Consider the following 883-nt stretch of genomic DNA (forward strand, 5'->3'; position numbering starts at 1 on the left):
TAGGCCTGTACATTTGGGAGAATCAAACCCTCCCTTCCCCGAAATCTAATTATTTGCAAAATATTAATTTCATATGTTCCTATCAACATGAATCATCTAGTTTATCTTTAAAAGGTTGGTATTAATTATATCATTACGATAAAGAAATGGTTGAAGAAGAATGGTATGAAAATACTAGAATGGTTCCGAAACACACCGAAAAAGAAAACGTAGAAAAAGTTTACTCACCCTTTTATAAGATATTTTATCAAAGTATTAAATGAGGAAGAGTTTCGGCAAATCGAAAATCATTTGAAACGAATAAAATGGATGAAATTTGTAATATATTAAAGGAATACACAGAAACACCAAGTGATAATATAATTGATTTATTCAAAGAATATAGTGCTAACCCAAAAGAAAAAACGGAGGTTCATTCGAAACTTAAAAAAATAAAATGTACTAAACGAATGGCCTTTGATGCTAGCTGTTTGTACGCTTCCGCCATGTCGGATTTAGACAGCGAATATCCGAGAGCGGAAAGTGGTAGACCATTTCGACAAGAAGAAAATAAAGAATTTGTTAAGCTCTTTAATGAGCAGAAATTCAAACGTAGAACTGCTATTTTAAAAGTCTGGTTTGAATATCCTACCAACATGTTCTTCCAACCCATACCAGCGAAAGATAAAATCAGTTTTACGAATAGAATAGGTAAAAAGGAAACTGGCACTAAAATCAGGTTCAGAAATGGTTTCTGTCACGACGTATTAACATTGGTCGATATTCAAGAAATAGTGAAAGCCGGTGGACGAATGATTAAAATATTAGATGGTATAGTTTACGAAGAAAATTTTAAAACTCCACCCTTTAGAGGAGTTTAAAAGCCAACTTCGATTCACACGTA

General features: G+C 32.7%; 1 protein-coding gene across 1 annotated transcript; it reads left to right on the top strand.

The window, feature by feature from the left end:
* Window positions 1–305: 305 nt before the first annotated feature.
* Window positions 306–860, top strand: LOTGIDRAFT_167657 (hypothetical protein; the record flags this gene model as incomplete). Its single annotated transcript, XM_009065154.1, has 1 exon — window positions 306–860. The coding sequence occupies one exon, from the start codon at window positions 306–308 to the stop codon at window positions 858–860; it is 555 nt and encodes a 184-aa protein (XP_009063402.1).
* Between the last annotated feature and the right edge of the window lie 23 nt (window positions 861–883).

Source organism: Lottia gigantea, assembly GCF_000327385.1.
Source record: "Lottia gigantea unplaced genomic scaffold LOTGIsca_68, whole genome shotgun sequence".
Lineage (NCBI taxonomy): Eukaryota > Metazoa > Mollusca > Gastropoda > Lottiidae > Lottia > Lottia gigantea.